Here is a 17406-nt window from a genome sequence, read left to right as displayed (position 1 = left end):
AGTAGTTGGTTACTCATAACCGACAGATAGTTTATAGTTACTCAAAATCAGTCTATGGGGAAGCAAATGCCTTTTCTGCCATGCGATGTGTAATGTATCTGGTGACTTCCAAACAGGTATGAAATCAGTGCAAGTGTATCAGTCTGAGAAAGAAGTTCTTCAGAGTATTTATTATATTAGTTTTTTTTTTTTTAAACAACAGAAAAATCTGTATTAAAAAATGTATCTGTTAACAGGCCAAGAAAGAATTTCAGCTAAAGATCCACAAATCAGTGAACAGACACTTAAGACTCAGATCTACTTTTAAGATATTTCCACAAGAGCTTGTTTCTGTGACTAGATATGTATTCCTGGTAGGTTATTTTGTAATAGGGCATTTTAGACATATCTTCAGATGGGAGACCAGAACAGGAGCTATTCTTCCTAAGTGCTTGGGAAAGAATTACAGAACTATATTATCACAGATAATCTTCTAATATATAATTCTTCTTGTGCTTTGTAGGTGCCATTTTAACTCATTTGTGCTTTAAAAGTAGTTCAATTAAAGAAACAACAACACATGAACAAAAACAAAACAAACCCCAAACCAAAATAAGACTACTGTCAACACTGAAGAGATCCAGAGCTAAATGCTGAACTCATGTTGCAGAAATAGCTGAAATCAAACCAGATACACATTATTATAAGTTTCTTGCCTGCAGAACTTCTGAGCAGAAAGCAAGAAAGTCCAATGCAAGACAGGTTCCCCCCCTCGTTAGAAGCCCATTGACATTTCTATATAACAGTTACATTTCTGAAGAGAGGAATGAGGTTGAGGAGTTTTTTTCCAGAAGTGTTTTCCCTCGGAGGGCCTTCAATTCAGACAAGCACTTTCCAACATAGGAAGGGTACAGGACTACCAAGGACTGCAGGGATCTGGGCATTCCCGCAGGTAGGTCTCTGTGTGACCCTTATCCACCTCCATCAGCGTTGTGCACACTGTCAGCTGATAAGCAGGTGGGAGGAGAGAGAAAAAAGCCTCATTAGAGGTATTACTGAAGAAACTCATCTCCAATCTAACTAAAATGTACACTTATTTAGCTAATTGTGGGTCTAATCTCTAAATCTGTTCAACAAATAACAACATGCAAGTACAAATAACTTGTGTCCTCAGCCAAGATTGCCACCTTTGCTGAATACAGTAACTTTTTCATTTTAGAAGTCCTTCATTTAAAAAACAAAACACACAAAAACAAAGCACATCAAAACTTCAAGTTAAGACTAAAACATCTTATGTTGCCAGAAGAACATGCCTGTGGTATGCTTAAGCAGTGTATTAATTTGTTCCATGCAGAACATGAAGGCATGTATCTCAGATTCCTTCAGAGGAGGATTCTTCAGGTGTCTGTAATATAAAAACTGCCTCACACCAGTGCTAACTGTAGATAAGGAATGGGCGCAGGCTACTCAGGGCTTTAAAGCTGGGCACTGGGAAAACAGTTATTCTGAAGTAACTTGGAATTTTCATGATTGTATTTGCTTATTTCACCTACCAACCCTCTCAAATTCTACTACATAGCACTGTGAATATGTATGGGGCTGAAGGGGAGGCAGAACTGAAATGACCTTATAGAAGGATGTACTCTTCTATTTCCATTCTTGCACAATCATATGGATGTGGAGACCTTCCTGCCTATCTCCATGCCCCTTATCTCTTTTGCCTTTTGCTCTGTCATTCCAGTAGAGTTCCTCTACTCTTATTACAAGCCAGTTTAATTGGGATCAGGATGAGAGAACCTGCTGCTTGATAGCCTCCTTTCAAAATGAGCATACCGGTTTGGTGAAAGGTTGCCATTAAAGATTTTTAGAAGGCAGACCATGTTTATTTTGACAACTTATAAGTGAAGCTAGAATTTAAAACCTTAAGCTTGGTTTACAGGACAAATTCAGCCTTTCTACAACCCATCACTATGGGAAAAACTGAATGTACCACTGACCACCTCCTTAGAAACGTGGCAATTCCTGATCTATCGTCCCCCTTCACCCTCTGCTCTAGACTTTCTGAGAAAACAGAAGCATTACCTTATTGAGGACAGGCTTCGTAGAGAGAACATCATAAATAGTTGGTAAGGAGATGTTCTGAAAGGAAGTAATATAGTGATGTTAATGGACATTAACCTGTTCCCTAGCATTGTGTAAATGCTGAGAAGTGCAACTTTTGACTTCTCAGTAAGACAAACCTTTAGGAATACATAATACTGCAAGGACTTGTGCAGCCTACATTTCCATACTGCTTCAGGCACCTGAGCATCAGAGCTGCCTGACTGTGTGTGTATGTATGTGAATTCTACTAGTAATAAACAGCTCAGGCAACTTAATATTTCTCAAAGTATCTCCTGTTTACTTCTGCATATGCAAGGGGATAGAAAATACTTGTAGGAAACCCACCTAGATAAAGCCTAAAACAAAACAACACAGTCATATAAAGAGCCGCCAGGTATCATTAACCAGAAATGTGGACAAATTACAAAGCCATTAGCCACCTCCATCATTGCATCTGTGCTTGCAGATGCCCTGGATGCTTCTGACTCCTGCTAGATTAGAGCTGTAGCTTAAGCGAGGGTTTCCAAATAGCAAGATTAGATATTCAGAGGATGTTTACCTCTTGTGATGTCTGGTTCAAGCACTTCATTGCAGGCGTTCTACGATTATCCAAGACAAGTGGAGGCTTCCAGCGATCATAGTTTGTTTCTATCACATACCACGTACCTTTCTTTATATCAAGGCTGGAAAAGAGGTGTACACTTGTAGGTTGCTTCTCTCAGTATAGACCCTAAAACCAGATTTTTTTGGCAGATATATATATATATGATATATAGATGATTCTAAAGAACTAAGTTCTCGCACAATAAAAGGAAAAATGTGACAATTACTGGTGGGGCCTGTTCTCTTCTGAAAAGAGGAGCTGGGTGTTAGGTTGAGCATACTCACTCCCAGATATCCAGAGCAGCTGTCCTGGAGCGAGTTATCACACAACCTTCTCCAGAATTTTTTCCCCCGAGTATAAAATAAGCTGGAGCCAACAGTCTTGTTTTTGCCAGTTTATCTTTTGCATCCTGGTAACTGCAGATAACAAAGTAGCATTGGACTATCAAAGGCTATAAGTGGTTGTCATACTGAAGAAGTAATCTGGGCAGTTACTCCTTTTTTCCCTTTTCAGGCATCACACGAGAGATTATATTACACTGAAAGAACACATTTAAGTAAAAGCTTCTCTACTCAGTTTGTACTTAAGGTTTGGTTGTTGAGAGGGTGTTCTTAGCATATTCCATGTGTTGAAAATAAACAAAATTATGATGTAATGTACTAGTGCTACATTCCACTAACTCATTTTCTTTGTTTACTTCCTATTGTATATTACTACCTGTTGGATATGTCCTGATGCAGGATGCTGGTACACATTCAGATGCCAGTAGTTTCATTATGGAAAAAAAAGTCTCAGAAAGCCATTTTAAAAGTTTATAGGAAGTCATGCGCCATGCTTACTCATCACCAGAGTATGAGCAAAACTAGAATTATTTAATGTTAATACTTCTAGGAATATATCTGTATCATTCGATACTAAGCATGTACCTACAATTTTCACATCAGGTGCAAAAGAGTTTATAGTAAAACATCTACAGGGAGGAAAAAAAGCAGTACCTTGTAGCATTCTCGAGTACTGATCTTGTAAGAAAGCCCATCCACATACCATCTCTTCTACCAAGAAACCATTCAAAGATACCTGCAAAATATGACTGGTTAGCTTCATTCCTGCTATTCTAATTTTCACAGCCTTTAAAATGAATTGTTCTTTATCCTACTCATCTGGAATCTTTTCACCATTTCTGTGACTGTTTATTTAAGGTAACTGGTATGTCTGAGGTCTGGAAATCTTGTTCTGAAATAATGAACAAAACAAGCATTACTCACCAATATAACCACCATCAAGGCTGAAACGCTCATTCATTGTCAGAGTGAACAAATCCTGAAAAGCATTAAACAAATCAGCCTCCATCACCTGACTATTAATATCAGAAATCAGCAAAAGGCAACATTGCAGTTTATATGATAACTGAGCTTCTTGTTCATTAGACTACTCTCTTTTGAGTAAGGGGCTAGAAGACCAAGCCCATGTGTAACAGAGCCTCATTAATCTCTGCTTGAGTAAGCAGAAATAACCATTCACAATTTTCTGACCTAGTATAACACAGAAGTGTAGTCTGCTGGCTTGCTAAGCAAGTCAAGCCAGTGGTCATCTTTCTCTTGGTCCTTGTTGCATCACTGAATTAGCAGATTTCCTCCCCTTACTGGATGTAACCTTCTTCTCAGACCTCTGAAAACTGCTGTAGTTTGAAGGTGCAGTTTTAAGGTCCAGTGCTAAGTAAACCCTAATATGCTGCTGTCGTTCACGTGCGCATGGAGCTGTATGCAATTCAGCATGCACTACTTGCAACATGGAATTTTAACTCCAGACTTCTCAAACTAACGTTTCTTTCAGAGGAAAGTGTAATTCAGCTGCACCAAATAATTTTCAGAATGGAGTCTTATCAATCTCCTGAGATCAAAAGATAAGAATAAATGGATACAATGCAGGGGTGTATGCTAGAAATGCTCTATTATTTAAACAGTGAACTCTAATAAAGGGCAAGAGCATACAGCATGTTGAAATGAAGGTGCTGTGGTAAGTTGGAGACACAGTGAAAGTTCTCTGCAGCTAGTTTATAAGGTCTAGATAGTATCTAGACTTCAGGTGTCTATTAAAAAAAAAAAAAGTGCAGGGGTCCTCCAAGAAGGGCTGAAGAGGGAGAACTAAAACATCACAAATGCATGGTTTCTCCTCTGGGATCAGAGTGGTATCTTTCCATCTGGTAGCCAGAAGCAACAGCCACTTCCGTATATCATATGCTCTTCCGTTTGCTTATTCAGAATTCAAGCATACTTTTTAGGATTCATCCAAAAACATTTTGTTTAGGCAATCTCCTTTTACCAGGAACAGTGCAGCACTGTTTCCTTTTAGCTTTCTTCAGATCACCCTACGGTGCGCAGGAGCAATTAAGAGTTCATAAATCAAAACATCCTAGGACAGATAGTTAAAGCAAGAAAACCTCCAGGTCTGAAGCACTATTGAGAAATGGAGAAGCTTCTCCCATACTTACTGGTTTGACACCTGACACCATTCCTATGTATCCTGCAAAATTTGTAGACCTAAACACTGTTTTGTTGTTTCTCTGGAAGTCCAAGTTTACCACTGTAGGCTTTAGTTCCCGAGTTACAGTCCAGGAATTATTTTTAACATCCCACCTGTGGAAGACAGAACAGCACTGTAACTTCTATCCCTCTGTATCTTCTAAAACTTCCAGTCACAAAACACAGATTTCCCACATGTGATGTTGATCTTACACCAACAAGCACTGTTCAGTAGTTACCTGAGCAGCACAAGGGACAACTATAAAGTCTAAATGCATAGACAGCAATGAAAAGAACCACATTTTATTCAGACCAGCAGCATATATACTACTCAGTAGCACCCTCAGTACAGCTGGTTTGTTTTGAAGCAATGATAGCTTCTGAATGATAGCTTCATTCTGTTCCTACTGTCTAGTGGAAGCCGCTATTGGTTCTGCCTGTGACACCAAACCTATTGTATTCTGAAAGCATGTGTTGTTTGTACTACAGCAGCAGGAGCCTGTTCCCTCAAATTCTTGCATTTCAAAGGGAGAAAACAAAACCAAATACAATTGGATGTGCTCTCTTTAATGGGAAGGTCCAGTTCCAGTTTGTAAGATAAGCCAGAGCACTCTATGTTAGGGAGAACTAAGGAACACTTACAGACAATTCTCTGGAAACAATCCAAGTTCTGGGAACAGCTTTGAAAAGTTGCCTCCATTTCTAGGGAGCACATTCCCAGTCTTTTGGACAAAAGGTTCAACATAACTAATGAAGGGATGGATGCAGTCACAGTTGACAGTATCTGATTTTTTGATAGGCAGATTAGAAATTTAATGAAGATGAACGTGTAAATTCCATCTGAGCATTAACATTCATCTGGGCAAGTGACATTACAAAATCCATATAAATATGTATTTTTAGAAGTACATATAAATATACTTGGAAAACAAAATGAAATTCCCAATCATGAGGGATAAAATGAAAACTAACAGAGGATCTAGTGCTGCTCAAGAGAATTTGTATCACATCAAACGTGAATGCCAGATCGGTGAAATACGTATCATTGGCTTCTGAGCAGAAACAATGGGAAGTGCCAGTGGAGCACTGCACAGTGACTAGGGGAGTCATCTGAAAAAAAGACAAACAAACCCAATCCAAACCAACCCTCATTTCACTGCGCACACCAGAACTGAAGTTTCTGTCTGATCGCTGGAAGGGCAAAATACACTGTGCCTCTGAAATAAAGTTACACGGACTGTTCTCTGAGGATTTAACTGGAGCTGAGGAAGCACTAAGTAACACTGAACACAACTGTTTTCCAGTCATTCTTTGGAAGTGTGAAAGCAGTTTGACATATGATCAGCAAAACAATTCCTTTGTTCAGTTTAGCCTCTCTTCCACAATATACAAAGCAGACTTGTTGGTCACCATTTTAACAACACTCAATTCATCATTTACACACAAAGACGGCTCAAAGAAATTTCTTCAGTTGTTTTTCTTTTATTTAGACCCCAAAGGCATAGGCTGAGGTACTTACCCAAGAAAGAGTCCAAAATCCAAGTTTCTGGCATGATACAGCTTTCCTATATTAAAATAAATGAATAAATAAATATATGCACGTAAAATATTCTAAAGAAAGAGACAAATATCAGCTTAGAAAAAGATAGAAAACGCACACAAGCAATAAAATACCATTGTATAACTGCCCTTTTTTAAGCATAGAAAAATATGTTTTGTTTTTTCCTTTATATATTGAGAAATATTTTATTATAATTGATATCAACTAACTTTTTAAATTGCTGTCCATCTCAGCTTTAGACACTTTCAACATTCTTAGTGCCACAGTAATAGCTCCAGCTTGCTCAGAAACTGAGGCTTTTGTAAGCTTCCCAAAAACCCTTCAGAAGTTTTCTAAATCACAAGAGATGTGGACAAGAGCTGCAGAAATGATTTGGAAAATGAAGTAGTCTCCTTTCTTAGAACAGACTATCCACTTTCTCTAGCACCACACACAGGCAACAGCTAGAAACCAGATGCAAAATGGGTTGCACCAGAACCCCTCATGACTCTGAGAAAATAGCAGGTGTGTGATTGGTGTTTCTTTCCCCTAGCAAGACAAATGCCACCCACTACAAAAAGGAAATAACTAAGGAAAAAAAAACCCACAACTTCTTTGAAGGTACTTTTTTTCCTTAACTTAAGGCTCCTGTCACTCAGCCTTAATACATACCTCTTTGTTATCATACCTGTTTATTATAATTGCTTTTAGTCTCTTCTACCACATCTTGTTGCCTAGAGCTGAGAAGGACCATGTTCTGCACATTTTGAGGCAGACCCTTTCCTACCATATTACAAAACTAGAAACACTATTTTGAGATTGGATTACCTGTGCTATCTTCTGCCACTATGGATGTGCACACAGTAAAAATTTCATAGAAGATGTTAAAAATAACAATCTCCCCTGGAATAAAAGGAAAAAAAAAATTAATTTGAAACTTTTGCCAAACCACGAAAAAAAGAAAAAAAATCTACTGCAAAGTTCAGTATTCTACAGCATTTCTATTAAGAGACTGTTTTAATCCCATTTGATCTTTGAAATGATCAGTTCAGCAAAAAGAAGAGCTTCCTGAAAGGCCTTCTGCCTTACTATAAAGAAAGCTGACAGCAACTTCTCTTTCCAGAGACTTCAAAACAAGCTATAAAACTCACTTTAAAGAAATAAGCTGTTGTATGTACCAGTTTTCCCATGCAAGAAACAAGGATATTGTTCATACACAAAGGAATCAGTGGGACTAGGCACATGGACCGACCTTCTCCGTCAGGACTCTGAAAGAATTCAGTATCTACTTCCTGCCTGAAGCTACATTTCTTTTGCAGAACGTGCAGAAGAAAGGCATGAAGATGTTGTAAGAGTCACAAGGGAATGAAAGCATAGCATGAAACAGTGCCTTGCCTTTGTGTATCGAAGGCAGACAGTGAGCCGAATGGGAAACCAAAAAGAACCAGGGAATCCCCCAAAGCTTGGGTGCACAGAAGGAAAAGCTATCTCCAGCTCCCAAAGCTCAGGGGTCAGAAGCTATAGCTGTACAGAGAAGATCCAGCCTGATAAAAGGGTTATGATGTACTGACATTCTCTTCTAAAATACTGGTTTCATTTAGTGTGGGATGGATTGTATTCCTTTATCTACTTAATTAATAATTTACTTGTTAAAGACACAGCTGAGTACAGTTATACTGAAAACAGTTAAATACACTAACTTTAAATGAATCTAGATTCCTCATTTTCACTATGTTAATAAAGTGGTGGAAACTATTACCCAAAGGAATTCCAGATGAATTTGCAATCCCTTGGAGCTCTTCTTTGAAAGGATAGGGAAATGTATCTGTCAGATGAGACTGAAAGGAAAAGTATTGCATGTTGACTGTGTAAGTTCATGCTATTTTGCTTGAAAGAAACCTTTTCCCAGTAGGTACCTCCTGAGCACTGTAAAACTGAGTATTTAATTCTTCTGCAGTTTGCAGAACTTCAGGATGTTTGTAGAGTACTTGGAAGAAAAGTACATATGGAAAGTAAACACAGTTAATCAAAATATTGACATGTGAGCAATAGAGATTATCACAATATCTAATTATTGTTAGCAGCAATAGACAGAGTAGCATTAAGCACGACTCTTAACATTGAAACAGCTCAACTGGAACTGATCATGAGGTTGTCAGCATTTAAGAGAATCTCTAAAGTCATGACATAAGTACACGTCATGCGCTAGCTTTGTGTCAACCCCTTGCAGGCACACTGGGATACTGCAGCAAACCAAATGAAGCAAGGCCAGCACAATCTGAGGCTGCTGCAAAGAGAGATGGAAACAGATGTGACCTTACACCATCTCCAGCTCTACACTGTTTTCTACAGTAACAATCCTATGCCAAAGCCTATTTTAATCAGTCCTGACTTCTTTCAAACCTGGCCAAAGTTGTCTTTGTAATCAGAAATTTTTTAGAGTTTTCAAAACCTGCTTTTATTCTACTATTTAAAAGGAGCTGAACATGACAAACAAAATTCCAGTAAAGTATTTTGTTACAGTGATCAAGAAAATAGCAGTCCAACATGACTAATCCAAATTTGAAAAGTTCTCAGAAGAGATGTATTTTGGGTTTGGTAGGGTTAACTTAACTCTTCAAAATAACATTTCTGTTCTGGATAATCTAAAAGGAAGAATTGTTACATATAAAGTTTGTAACTGCCAAATTTAGTAGCATTTTACTTCTGGTAGTCAGATCATACAGTCATAAAATAATTCAACTGGAAATACTTACTATTTTGTGATCCACTATATCAACGATTTTGCCACTAGGGAAGAAGGTGTTTGCTATATCCTTAATGTTCTGGATTACGGCCTTCAACTAAAAAGAACAAGGGCTTTTACTGAATCGAAGATCTCAAGCACAAGAATTGATAGAATACTGACAAAACTTTCACATACTTTTGAAAATAACATTTTACTGAAAAAATGAATTAAGGAAAGAGCCAAATGTGGCGATGTTGCTGAGAAAAAAACACCCCCAATTGCCCGTTTAAGAGTCAAGGCCAAAGTCAGCAGTGATAAGGAAAAAGCCCTAGCCTTTATGGAGAAATTAAGCATTACTGAATTGAATTTTCAGTAGAGGAGCTGTTCTACGTAGCCTGAAACAGACATGATAATTTCAAAAGATTTTTCATCCTGTGCAAACCCCATCTCTGCAACCAACACCCCTAAGAAGTGTGAGATATTCTTCACTTTCCTCTCTCTGCCATTTCTTCATCTCACCTTATTTTAATAGAAGTGTGGATGTACGAAGGACTAGGGATGCTGCTTCGTTTTCAATTCTGTTTACTGAGGCTGTTGCTTTGGTCTACTCCTCTCCCTGTGCCCTCCCCATGCTGTATTACTTCATGAGTAAAGAGCTTTTATAAATAAAAGGCTGCTTTATACCAATTCTATGCCTCTGCGTTCCAGCTGTCACTGCCCCTTATTCCTGATTCTGCTAGTTCAAGTGTTGAACAGTCAAGCAATTATTTTATTCTATAATCATATAAAAAATGTGAATTAGATCTATTAAATCTTTAAGACCATTTCAGCAGAGGTGTTTCTTCCAAGCCATTTCCAAAATAGAAGGGCACACGCTAGTTTTATATATGCTAAGCTTAAATGCAAACTCTGCTTTTCCTACCTCTGTCTTTTTGGCACGTATCAACTCATCCCATCTTTTGCTGGGAGGCAAATCAAGATTTATGATGTATGTGGGTACATTCCCTTTGAACCTAAATGAAAAGTAAAAGTGCAAATTTAAAGGCTTTGAAAATGCATTTGACAAAGTAAGTGCTTTTCACTTGTGACTGCAACCAGAACTGTCTGTAACGTGAACAAGTGACAACAAAACTCGAGCTACTGATGCTTGTAAATCAGTAAGTTATTAGACAAGTCCAATCAGATTACTTACGTTGGTCCTGAAGGAGGGTACATTTTACTTCTGCAGTCTTCTCCATACTGTGAAGACAGTAAAAGATTACTGTTGAGATTTTTTTTTTTTTTTTTTTTAAACACCACTATTCCAGCAATTGTGGTTTGGACCTTTAGGACAAACGAGTTCACGACAGTTTGATAATAAAAGAAAAGAAAGTCTTGGGACTTGAGAATAAAAGAGGTAGTGGACAAGCAACCACTTCCCTATGCTGACAGCACTTCAGATAGCTTGTCTGATGCACTCCAAGGCAAGCACAAGTTTATGATAAATACACAAACCCATTTTTACTCTGTGACTCTAACACGTGACTGGCATATGACTAAGAGCATCTGAACAGCATTTTCTACAGAAAACCTCGAGAAACTCAAGCCTCAGTATGGGCCAGAACAGTTTGTTCTGCTTAATTTCTAATTTCACTTTACAGTGCCATTCATAAACATGTTCAGTGTTAAGCTTCATTTTGTAGCTGGGACTGAGAAAGCACACACAACCATGGGCAAATTATGCCCACAACCAAAATCCTTTTGTTTTTTTTTCAGATGTACTTTGGGGAAGTGCTCCTAAACCAGTGCTAAATATTATTAGAGATACATTTCAGAACGACAGCTAAGAGTTAGTTACCCTCATCCCCCAATGTATGGCTAGTTAAAAATTAGTTTGAGGATTATATATAGGTGTACTCCAAGCAAATGCAGGGGTTACATAAAACACACATACACCTACTTACACGTAAGTATGTATGTGCCATAAGTATTGCTGCACATTCTACTCATGAAATACAAATGCAGATTAGTTGTGCTTGTGCTTCAAACCAGCACAGGACGTGGCCCCCAGGCACAGCTCGGAGCTCGAGAATGCAGTACAGCCTCTCTCTAAGGAAACACACTTATATCATTGTCTACATCCATGCAGTGAGATAGATCAGAAATACCAACTTACAGATATCCTTCCCCTACTTCCCACCCCACCACTGATTTCCAATTCTCACTTGGCTGTAGTAGTTTAAATGACTGATGTGTCCATCCAACACATCCCAGCCAATAACATCAGAGGCAGGATCTCTAGCAGCGATGCACCTGTGACAGATAAGCTAACTAATGTCCATGCTGTTTTGGGGCTAATCACATTACTGGCTTTTAATGCCATGATCTAGAAAACATAATGCCTCACACAATGCCACAGACTTTAAACGCTGCCATAATTTCTTACAGTGGGGGATGGGAATTTTGAAATCCTATTCTTTTTTTTCTGCATTATCAGTCTTCTTTCCGTGAGCTTTCCAGTGGCTAGGAGAAAGCACAAGATGAAGGCTGGTGTTCCCTCACGTGACACACGCGTATAGAAGCTACGTGCTTCCCGGATTTCAGTGCAGCGCCGCTACAACCTTTGCTCAGCTGGAACAGAAGGCTGGACACAGGAGGGCATTGCATTTTCAAAACAAGGAAGTTTCAAAACAAGAAGGGGAGGTGGAAAAAGCAGATGACTAATTAGGCAACAGAAGTCAAGAGACTTCGTGCAAAGGCCAGCAAATACTTAACAGCATTAATGCAACAGCCTTGTGAAATTTTCCATCCTGCAATACTAAAATACATTAGAAAAAATAACTGCACAGATTTGGACCTGGAAAAATTTGCTTATTGAAAGGCAACAACCACAACAAAATGAATCAAAAATGGTCCCTTTCACATTCAGAATACAGGCAGTTTTCAGTAGAGAGGACCAGGCACAAATACTGCAGGCTGGACTGGTGCAAGGTTAGCGAGAACACACGGTCATGTAACATGCAGCGATCAACTGCACACCAATAGGTTTAGGTTAAGTTACATATTTAATTAACTTCAGCTTGGGAGTCCTGCAGTCTAGAAAGGCTGCTGATAGTTTTGTCAGTTTGTATGTAACGCTGCTGGATCCTCCTACCCATACAAGTTCGGTTATCTGTCAGTATAGTCTGTGTATACACTGGGCAAACTGTGACGCCAAGGCAGACTGATTTCAGACTACTTTATATTCTGGGTACTAAATGTTATGTCATTCCCATCTCTCTCCCATGCGACTTTAATCTTGTATGTGAAGCTATTTTTGTTCTCCCAGTCCTTTGCAACCTAAGCCACAAAAGAGGAAACGAGGAATGAGGTGAGGGAATGGACAAATGAGAGACACAGAGAACAGATATAGTATCCTCTCCTAATAGCTCAACAATTTTAGACTCCTTACTATGTATAAAGCAAGCTTAACAGTCCCCAAAAAAGTCTGTTAGCTCTGCCTGATACACCTGACGAAAGCCAGGACTATTGACAGCTTATCTAGAAAATCTATTATATGCTGACAGATAAAAAGTAATTTAAAAGGATGTCAAAACAATCAGAAAACAAGAAAGAATTTTATTTCTTTTTTTGAACACGTGTTCTGACAATGGACAGAAAACTTTTCTGTTCTTTTTTCCTGAAGATTAACTGCAAACTATTTTGACAAAGTTAAAAAAACAGAAAGTCAATTTTTTCCGAGTTTTCCACTCTGAAAGGTCCATATCACAGCCAAATACTCATGAACGAGTGCACAATTTTCCTATTTCTTCTGAAAGATGGAACACTCAGGCTGTCCCTCTACCTTCTCTAAATCACAGCCAAAACTCAGTAACTAGCTATTAAACCAGCTAAAAACTCACAGCTATTTGTTGCTTGAGGGATTCTTTACACGACCAGAAAAACCACCAGGCCCTTTCTATGACCAGGTTGAAATAAGCAGCCATAAAGTCACTGCCGTGTCAATGAGATCATCTTTTCTGCAGAGTCTTGACACTGCAAGAGCAGCAATAAACACTGCCTGAGAGAAGCACAAGCAGCCCTGCAGCACCAAGGAGGGAACCACCTTTAGCCACAGGCTTTGTAAACCAGAGATCATCTTGCAGGCAAAGCCAACAGAAGCTCCCTCACACCAAGAGGTCACTGTGAAATTGCTTTACAAACACACACCAAACCCTTCAGGAGAAATACATTCTTAAATGGTGATTAAATGATCTCTGTTCCTGTTTTTATTTTTTTAAATCAGCTTTTATGAGGAGACTCTATATCCTGATTATTTGATGTACAGCTGACTACAGAATCTCTATGTACATATCAATATACATAATAACGTACATAAACAGATGCTTTACAGCACAATACAGTGGGGGGAAAAGACAAGATGGAAATATTAATAACGAAAAGGAAAATAATACAAAATTGTTTTGTTATAATCTATTCTATGGAAAAAAAAAAAAAAAAAAGTAAAGCAGAACAGGAACTGAGTAGCCAACAAACTATCAAGGTAAATTGCTACCTGGGAAAAACAAATAAATCAATTACTAGCAGTTATTATTCACCACAATAAAGAAAATTAATATGTGGTTTAATGACTGCTGAGTAAATATTTCAAATACTAGCCTGACTGCTTTCATATAAATAGGCTGAACGTAGCTTGTCCAGTCTAAATGATGCTCCAAGCCCTTCTTTATTATCCTAAAAATGTTTTTGATATAGGTCAATTCCAGTATCCTTGTGAACATTCAGTGTTTCTTGTCTTCATATTTTAAAACGGGTATGTTTATGCTATGAAATGCTGTTCTGTAGTTACAGGAGGTGGCATTCAGTCTCTTTTAAACAAAAGAGCTTGTTCTATTCTGCATCTTCTGGTCTGTGAACTTTTTTTCTCAGCTCCTCTCCCTTTAAAGGGCAGTGCCAGCCCTGTGCCGTGCTGCAGCAGTCCACGAGACACTCATCTTCCTGAAGATGGGAGTCCTCTTGCAGCACTGATGAAATGGGAACTGAGCCAATTTTAATCGCATTTTAAAGAAGACACGCAGTATGGCTGAGGAGGCCTAACCAAAAGCTAAAGGGAATGGAAGTCTGCACAAGTCTGCCCAAATCCAAACCAAAATGCCTCACAGCTGGCTGCACGGCAGCACAACCTGGACACTCAGCAGGTATCGTATCAGTGCAAAGCTTCACCAAGAGCAACCAAATGCAAACCCAACTGCAGCCAGCAGGAACTCACTGCTGGTTGGCCCTCACCTCCTCACAGAGGATAATAAGGAGAGTAGGCAGCTGAGGAGAGGAAAGCACACTGTAGTTCTTCAGGAATAAAAACCACAACATGGAACCAGAATGGCCCTGTTTGCACGCTAAGGAGGTGGAGAACAGCCCGCTCTAAACAAGGAAAGCCGACTTACAGAAACGCTTAAATACTTCTGAAATTATTATTTAAAAGAAAAGCACCTCACACCTGCCCGCTTGATGGAACGACCATAAAGGCAGTAAATGGACCGAACGGCACACACGCTTCCAGCCAGTCCTTCTTAACTTTCAGTTTGAAAATCACGGTTGCAGCGTACGCTGCAGTACATACGAGACACAGTCGTACAAAACGCACTGCAGCAGTAAATAAAGCCGAGGCTGTCTGCCACAAGAGCTGCGTAAAGCCCGTAAAAACGAGAGGGCCGAGGCCCAGCGCAGGTGCCGCCGTCCCGGGCGCTGCGGCTCCCGTTCCCGAGTCCTCGTGCCGTGGAGCCCCGCTCGCCCCGCCCCGCCCGGCACAGCACAGCCTCACCCGCCCCATCACTCACCGGGTCCGGCGCCACGACGAGCAGCACCAGGACCATCAGCACAGCGGGTGGCAGCAGCGCCCGGCGCCTGCCCGCCATCCTCCTCGTTCCGCTGCACTTTCCCCTCGGCTCGGCTCGGCTCGGCTCGGCTCGGCACTTCCCGGCTCGGCTGGGAGCGCCGGTCATGCGCGGCGCCCACATGACCGCCGCGGGGGTGGCGGCGGGCGCTGCCGGGCGGGGCGGGACGGGACGTCTCGGCACCGCTCAGCGCTTGCTGCGTTAGGGGTGCTTTGTGCGTGTCCGTGCCCTGCGTGGGCAAAACTAAACCTCAGCTACCTCCCTAGGTGGTGGGAGACTTTGCGGTGCCGCCAAAAGCACCCCTCTTTTTATTTCCTTGATGGGCAGAGGACTTTCAGTCGTATTTCCACGGGAGCAAAAACAGCACCGATCCCAATTCTACATCCATCCCACGGGAAATGAGAGGTTGCCGCAGTATTAACATTTTGTGCTGAGTTTGATGTACTGAAGTAGCTCATTAGCTTTCAAACTATGTGCTTGTAGCAGCGATAGAGGGTTATTTTGCCTAAAAATTTCTCATTAAGGCAGTAAATAGAATGATACAAAGTATTCTACAGATGCTGCATCAGCTGAAAAGTGGACAGGCCTACTGCAAGCCCACACCAAAGCCCCAGAAGGTCCTCATCAATTCTGGTTCCAAGAAGGAGGTGTTAAAAATAAAGCACGTGTAAACTGTCTCTTGAGGTTCCAAGCATAAGAACTGCAGAGCTGAGCAGCTGCAGCGTGATCTGCTGGGAGCTGAGTGAGAGGGAGCCTGCTAGGAAAGCTGAATCCAAGGGAAGCTTCTCTGCAGTTCCGCACAGGAAAACATGAAATAAAATTCTCTCTTAGGCAACACTCAGAGCAAACCTGTGGCACCAGTTTTCACTTTGTGTAATTACTATGCGTGTTTGAGAGATTCTTTGAAGCAGGCAAGTTTTATGGTAATGAGATGCAAGGCGGTCACCTTCCTCAGGAAGAAAGTATTTTCCCTGCCTTGCCTGCTTAACGATGCAGGAAACCTGCAACTGGAGCCATTCTTGGCACCATGAGAAACGGAGTGTTAGATTTATCAGTCTAGGCATGCTACCTGTCATTCTTCACTACTACAGATAAATGGTACATTTGTCATAATATGAGGCACAAATCACGTATAAGTATTAAAAACCTTCTAGGAAGTCTGTGGTTTAGTTTACATCTTGTGCTTTATCTGGTGCCCATGTCAGGTTCTGTATGCTACATCTACTTAGGCACACAAAAAAAAACCCAAGCATTTGTGATTTAATTGGCTATGCAATTCCCATAGAAACCAGATGGTGGCAAGGAAAAAAAAAAAAAAACCAACAAAACACCATGTCCCTGGCAGACAGTTAACTGGAAGATGGCATGACATGCACAAATTAAGAAATAGGAAAGGAAAAAAGAATTATAAGGCATTAAAGCCAGAGGATGCACAGCAGTGTGTAGGAAGGAATCAGCTCAGAATCTAAGCTTGGAATTGCACAAACCATTATGCACTGGGGGAATAAGGTACAGAACCAACCAAGAAATTTAGGAAATGAGAAGTACGGAGTAACACAAGGAACTTGATGCTTCCATGGAACTGTCTTTCACGATTAGAAATTGAGCACTTTCTATAGGGCCCAGCCACATTTTTTTATTGAAACCAAAAACCTGTAAGACGGTTTTCTAATTACTTGCAGGTACCTGAACATATTTTTAACGTATTTTTGTAGTCTATGATCACCAGACTGAATTGGGTCTTTTATTTTCTAAACTTGTGCAGCACCTTCTGCTCACACTTCATTTCTGGAGCAGACAGTTAATTTAGATACTTTCTTACCTTCAAGACATTTTTAACTCTGAAAAGTCAACAAGGACTTCAGAAAATGACAACAAGCTCTTTTTGAATACAAAACTTAATTTTAAAAAAAAAAAAAAAAAAAAGCCTCTCTGTACTTCTGGTTATTTCACCAGTAATAAAATTTGAAGCTTAAAGAACAGTTCACATCTTACAATACCAGTGTTTTTCTGACTGGCCATTCTGCCAGGTTCCTATCAGAACACCTGGTCTCCAG

At 40.0% G+C, this 17406-nt stretch overlaps 1 protein-coding gene across 1 annotated transcript; it reads right to left on the bottom strand.

Annotated features, from left to right (window-relative positions):
- Positions 1-138: 138 nt before the first annotated feature.
- Positions 139-15471, bottom strand: ASAH1 (N-acylsphingosine amidohydrolase 1). Its single transcript, XM_085223063.1, has 14 exons — positions 15293-15471; positions 10669-10715; positions 10399-10489; positions 9505-9591; positions 8508-8586; positions 7577-7651; positions 6728-6773; positions 5178-5322; positions 3952-4006; positions 3682-3763; positions 2971-3102; positions 2642-2765; positions 2062-2118; positions 139-985 (listed from the first exon to the last, which is right to left on the bottom strand). The coding sequence occupies exons 1-14, from the start codon at positions 15455-15457 to the stop codon at positions 896-898; spliced, it is 1275 nt and encodes a 424-aa protein (XP_085079189.1). The 5' UTR covers positions 15458-15471; the 3' UTR covers positions 139-895.
- Between the last annotated feature and the right edge of the window lie 1935 nt (positions 15472-17406).

This window comes from Meleagris gallopavo, chromosome 4 (genome assembly GCF_905368555.1).
Source record: "Meleagris gallopavo chromosome 4, MGAL_WU_HG_1.1, whole genome shotgun sequence".
NCBI lineage: Eukaryota > Metazoa > Chordata > Aves > Galliformes > Phasianidae > Meleagris > Meleagris gallopavo.
The sequence above is the reverse complement of the archived record's forward strand: the minus strand, read 5'-3'. Positions and strand labels throughout refer to the sequence as shown.

What these genes read in the sequence shown, in the direction of transcription:
- ASAH1 (XM_085223063.1), bottom strand. Translation starts at nt 15,457, where the DNA reads ATGACCGGCGCTCCCAGCCGAGCCGGGAAGTGCCGAGCCGAGCCGAGC. An exon ending in TCGTCGTGGCGCCGGACCCG is followed by an intron (nt 10,716 to 15,292) that starts GTGAGTGATGGG and finishes CTGTCTTCACAG; the next exon opens with TATGGAGAAGACTGCAGAAG. An exon ending in GATTTTGGACTCTTTCTTGG is followed by an intron (nt 5,323 to 6,727) that starts GTAAGTACCTCA and finishes TGTCTTCCACAG; the next exon opens with GTGGGATGTTAAAAATAATT.